We start from the raw sequence: 5,637 nt of genomic DNA, 5'->3' as shown, positions 1-5,637 counted from the left end.
TCTATTTTGATTTAGTCCCTACCTTCCCCTTCACTGTTTTGATCACACAGCACTGCCCTTTGATGTGAAGGGCAGTGTTTGTCACTGGCCACTCGGGTGTTTTCCTATCTTCCTGGTGGTGGAATTTGAATAAAGATTCGTGCACCTTGTGTCTCTCACTGTCTCACACCTGCACACACACAACATGGGGGCGGGGGAATAAATAAGCACTGCTGAAAAGAGAGAAAAAAGAAACAGGAGTGTGTGAGGGTCTGTTCACTCTGAGAGCTGGCTCTGAGGGAGCTGGAGCAGGGTCAATGACTCTCCCTGTGTAAATAAAGGGGGACTTGGGATGGGACACCAGGCTCAGGGGAGCTATTTCAAAGGCGCTCTCTCTCTCTCTCTCTCTCTCTAATTACCCTCAAACAGAGCGTCTTGCTTGGCCATCTCAGGAGGAAATCACACTGTTGAGGATATGGAGTCACCTAAAGACCTGAGCAGGTAAGAAATGGGGGTTGTTGTTGAGGGAGACTGGGAGGATTGTGGCGGGGGGCAGGGGGAGCGGGAGATGAGAAAAGTGAGAAGGCTGTGAGCTTGGTACTAGGCCTGACTCGTGTTTCTCAATGACCAGACGTACAACAGTGAGTGAGAGGCAGGTCGTTCCCATGACAAGCTGGGTTGGGGAGGGGGTGGGGGGTGTTGTTGGGATGGGGGTGGTGGGGGATGGAGCAGAGTTGCCTAGGCCATAGGAGGAGGAAGGCTGATAGCTCAGTTTGGCGGAGGCAGTGTAGTTGCTGGGGGGAATAGGGAGAGGTGATTTGGAGTGTTCATGTGAACCGCATTAGTATGGGAATGGGAAGTGGGTGGAGCTCAGACGGACAGTCAGTGTTCCTCACAGGGAACAAGGACGAGGAGTGCACATTCTGTGCTTACCACCGCAATAAGCAGCTCCTATTCCCAGAGGTCGCTCTGTGTCTGCATGGGCTCTGAGCTCAGAGACAAATGTGGGTTCAGGAAGAACAGGGTCTGACCCCACAACCGTTTCCATGACACACTCGGGGAATGCAGTCACGGTCTTTGAGCTGGAACTAAACGATCAGAACAAACCGGGTCGCCTTTTGTCAAACTGCATCCGAAAGAAATCAAAGAGTCTCAGTTGTCAGCCTCAGGTTAGAAGGTCAGGACCCACATGAAGGGGAAGTGTGAGAGAGTGGGGTAAAACACAGTATGTGGGGAGGGGAGAGTGGGGTAAAACACAGTATGTGGGGAGGGGAGAGTGGGGTAAAACACAGCATGTGGGGAGGGGAGAGTGGGGTAAAACACAGAAAATGTGATATGGGGCTAATGGAGAAAAGGGAAAGTGAGGGGGAGAGAGTGTGCTGCAGAAACAGACAGACAAAGAAAACTAGGGTAGTATCTCAGCAGGATGAAATAACTCGAAAAGAGATCAAACAGCAAATTGCATTGGTCCTCTTCCCTTCGTTAACATCAAACAATGACATTAAGAAAAAGTTCCAAATGCTAAGTCAGTGCAGAGCCTGTGCGAGATTTCTGTCCAGGTCGTTAGTGACCTTAATGGATTATCCTGAACACAATTCCCATTCAGGGGATGTATCTTGCACTGCAGCGAGTGAGGGCAGAGCCCTGAGATGCCAACACATTCACACCCGTCGTTTCCAGATGGTTCCAGTTCTCAGTCAGCGGTCTCCTCCTCCCAGTCACTGGGAGAATCCCCCAGCCCTGACTGCACACGGACTCGAATTTCCACAGCTGTTTGCCTTCTGCTTTTGAGCTTCAAAGACACGGGGGACAGTCTCCTGTTCTTGCTACTCGAGTATTTGCATATTTGTGTAATTTCATTGAAAATCTGTTCCTTGACAGCCTTCACTCGAGTCAGTGACCTCAGGCTACACGGAGCACAGTAACTGCACCTACCTTCTCACCCAAAGTCTATGTTGGCCTTGCACCCTCTGGGACATCATCATTTCTCTGCATTACACTGTTCTCCCTCATCAACACTGCTACCATTTCGGATCTCTCTTGAATACCTTACATCTGGGGATTTTTAACATCCAAGCCCTCACCCTGTCAGCTCTCGTGTTTATCTGCAACTTCAGTTTTCCACATGGCCATTCCTGCCTGTAATTCACCAATCTTCTTGACAATGCTCCCTCATTTCACAGAGATCCACAGAGAGCCCAGTTTAAACTCCTTCCCCTTACTCTGACACAACTGATTCTGTACCCCGGCGCTATCGATCTCTCTCGGGTAGTTTGTGCACCTTAGTAATCCTTTCTGATATTATTGTCTCATTCACACCCTCCTGCTGAATTGTGTTAACCCCCCCCCCCAACAGCACGAATAGAATGCCCCACACACAACTCAGTGCCATCTTCTATTCACAGTCCAAAGATGTGCAGGATAGTGAATTGGCAATGGGAAATTGCCCGTAGTGTTAGGTGCGTTAGTCAGAGGGAAATGCAGAGAAATAAGGGAATGGGTCTGGGTGGGTTACTCTTCGGAGGGTCAGTGTGGACTTGCTGGGCCGAAGGGCCTGTTTCCACACTGTAGGGATTCTCTGATTCTACGTTCTGACTGGTCCTGCTGCTTTGACTGTTCACTCAGCTTCCCTTTGGTGCTGGCTGTAACCCCAACTGCTCTGGGTGATTCATGTTGCGGCAACATCCAATTCCCAACCCTAATGCTTCCTCCTTCCAATTCACAAAAGCCCATCGGAGCAGGCAGGAAGGACCTGGCTAAAAGATGGGATCATTCTGGAATCTCTGGGCTCTCAGTGAGACTCTAAAATCTGACAGCACATCCCCCTCCTTCCCCCAACTCCAAAATCTGACAGCACATCCCCCAACTCCATCTTCAACTTCCTTTTGATGGTTTGCATTGACTCTGATTCCAGTAGCACATCCAGCTCACACCAAGTCACCGGAAGGAAGTAAATCTCCCATCTCTGGCCTGGGTCTTTGTTATTCATCTTGACTCGGCTTCCTGTGTTTACTAGCCTTTCAGTCAGTATAAACGAGGGGCTTTGAGTGGATTGAATCGATCCTCCCCTGAGTTTCTCACTGAGAGATACAGATCATTGGTGAGTTCAATAAGGAAGGTGTTGAGAAGCTGTTTCTCCCCCAGCAGAGAGAAAAGGGAAGGAGGGCACAGCCTCGGGATAATGGGTCAACCACTGAGGCCTGAGATGAGGAGAAATTTGTTCACGTAAAGTGTTTGTGAGCCTTTGAGACAGAGACAGATTCTTGGACACTGAGGATTGGGCAGCATAGGGAGGGATGAGGCTGGCGATCAGCCTGGAACATAAAGTTGAGGAGCAGACTACAGGGGCCTACTCCTGAGATATCTCACACTTCTGGCAAGTTAATCAATCTCTGAAATCATTTTGATCATCTTGGGTGACTGTGTGGAGTTTGCACATTCTCCCCGTGTCTGTGTGGGTTTCCTCCGGGTGCTCCGGGTTCCTCCCACAGTCCAAAAGATGTGCAGGTCAGGTGAATTGGCCATGCTAAATTGCCCGTACGTTAGGTGAAGGGCCTGTTTCCACACTGTAGGGAATCTAATCTAATCTTCATGACATCTTTCTAACCTTTCTGCTCCAAGGAGAGCGATGACAGATTCTGCAAACTCCCCCTCATGAGAAAGCCAAGCCAATGAGAAAGATGGATGATACTGGTTTCCAGGTAACGACACAAAGTCAGATGTAATGCGGTGCTGCACTCTGCCCTTTGACAACCCCTCCCTTCTCCGTTCCATCTTTAACCCTGCCTGTTTGATCACTTCCCAATCCATAAAACCCATTGGAATCGGGGAGAGCCGCAAACTGTTTGGATCCAGAGAAAGGGAGAGAATAAAACCCACAGCCAACACTATTCCAACTTACTGACACAGGAAATGAGGTCGTGGAAAATCTCCTTGGGGAAGAGCGGGCTGGCCAATCCCCTGAAATGGAGCTTCAGCACACCAGCGATCGAGTCGATATCATGGTCATTCTGATCTCCGGCCAGGGGGTCCTCACCTACGGTCACCAACAAAACAAAAAAGAACATTTGGACAGCGTGAACTTGGTTTGCTGCTGAGACTGGGGAGATTAACATCAGCCAAATTATTTCTCCAACTGGAGGTAACAGCCTCCTCCTGCCTCCTTGAAAGATATTGGGGCACCAGGAGGGGAAGGGCAGCATTGGAAGGGGTTGTTTATTCTTCTGAGTAACCAAGAGACTCCTCCCACACAAGGCAATGACCATCTCAAACAAGACAGAGTCTAACCATCTTCACTTGACATTCAATGGTGTTACCATCACTGAATCCCCCACTAGCAACATCCTAGGGGTTACCATTGACCAGAAACTCACTGGACTCACCACATTAATGTCGTGGCTACAAGAACAGGACAGAGGCAAGGGTTACCGTGGCAAGTAACTCACCTCCCGACACCCCAAAGTCTGTCCAGAGGCACAAGTCAGCAGTGTGACGGAATCCTCCCCCCTTGCCTGGATGGGGGCAGCTCCAACAAAATACAAGAAGCTCGACACCATCCAGGACAAAGCAGCCGCCTGGATTGGAGCTCCATGTAACAGCCGAAACATTCACTGCCTTCGTCACAGACACGCTGGGAGCAGTGTGTTCCACCCTCAATGTGCAGCATACAGTTCAGCAAGGCTCCTTCCAAAGACAACACCTTCCAAACCCTGACCACTTCCATCTAGAAGGACAAGGACAGCAGATACATGGGAACATCACTCCCTGAAAGTTCCCCTCCGAGCCCCACACCATCCTGACTTGGAAATATATCGCCGTTTCTTCAGTGTCATCAGGATACAATCCTGGAATTCCCTCCCTTAAGGGCATTGTGGGTCTATCTACAGCACATGGACCGCAGCGGTTCAAGAAGGCAGCTCACCCCCACCATCTCAAGGGGCAACTAGGGATGGTAATAAATGCTGGGCCGTCTCACATCCTATCAGAGCTGCAGATCTCTGCGAGGCAATATCCTGTGCATTAGCGACTGCCATTTCTCACAAAGACCAGGATCAACCCAATGCTGATCCCTTCAGGATAGGACATTGCACACCTTGGAAAAACAGATCATCGTGGAACACCTTCACCTTACAGAGGCTCTGTCCTGACACAGTGACCTGGGTAAATGATTGCGGTTCTATCGGTGAGAGCTGCTAATCGTCTGGTTCAGTATCCGACAGACTGAGGGATAAAGGGGGGCTGTCACAACTGGACAATCCAGGAGTCTCTCTGTGCACAGGACACACGCACCACAGCCGTACACTGGCCAAGCCGAGCAGTTTAACCTCTGATCAGACACACGGGCCTGGGAAAACAGCATCAAAGACCAGCAACAGCAGTAAAAAGTCTGACTGAAACTAAAGCTCAGAGTAAACACTGCACGGGATTACTGAAGGAAAATTAATTGCACACTCACCTCGCTCAAAGGCATTTTTGATGTCATTCACTTCAATTTGTGATCCTGACACTCGGAAAATTCCTTCATGTTGCAGACCTTTGAGAAAGAATATGTCAGTAAGACTCAGGATCAGGAATGTCATATCCTGCCCGAAGGAGAGGCATTTCTCACACTGACCCCACACGCCTCGTCACACTGACCCCACACGCCCCGTCACACTG

At 49.8% G+C, this 5,637-nt stretch overlaps 1 protein-coding gene across 4 annotated transcripts in view; it reads right to left on the bottom strand.

Moving 5' to 3' along the window:
• The window catches only part of srgap2 (SLIT-ROBO Rho GTPase activating protein 2), a 244,264-nt gene that overhangs the window by 43,320 nt on the left and 195,307 nt on the right, over nt 1-5,637 (bottom strand). For all 4 annotated transcript variants that reach the window (XM_043716321.1, XM_043716322.1, XM_043716323.1 and 1 more), the window contains 2 exons: nt 5,435-5,512; nt 3,881-4,015 (listed from right to left, as the gene is read on the bottom strand). In XM_043716321.1, coding sequence (XP_043572256.1) covers nt 3,881-4,015; nt 5,435-5,512 — 213 coding nt within the window. The remainder of the gene's footprint in view (nt 1-3,880; nt 4,016-5,434; nt 5,513-5,637) is intronic.

This window comes from Chiloscyllium plagiosum, chromosome 26, assembly GCF_004010195.1.
Source record: "Chiloscyllium plagiosum isolate BGI_BamShark_2017 chromosome 26, ASM401019v2, whole genome shotgun sequence".
Taxonomy (NCBI): domain Eukaryota; kingdom Metazoa; phylum Chordata; class Chondrichthyes; order Orectolobiformes; family Hemiscylliidae; genus Chiloscyllium; species Chiloscyllium plagiosum.
Note: the sequence above shows the minus strand (reverse complement) of the source record. Positions and strands in the feature narration are given on the sequence as shown.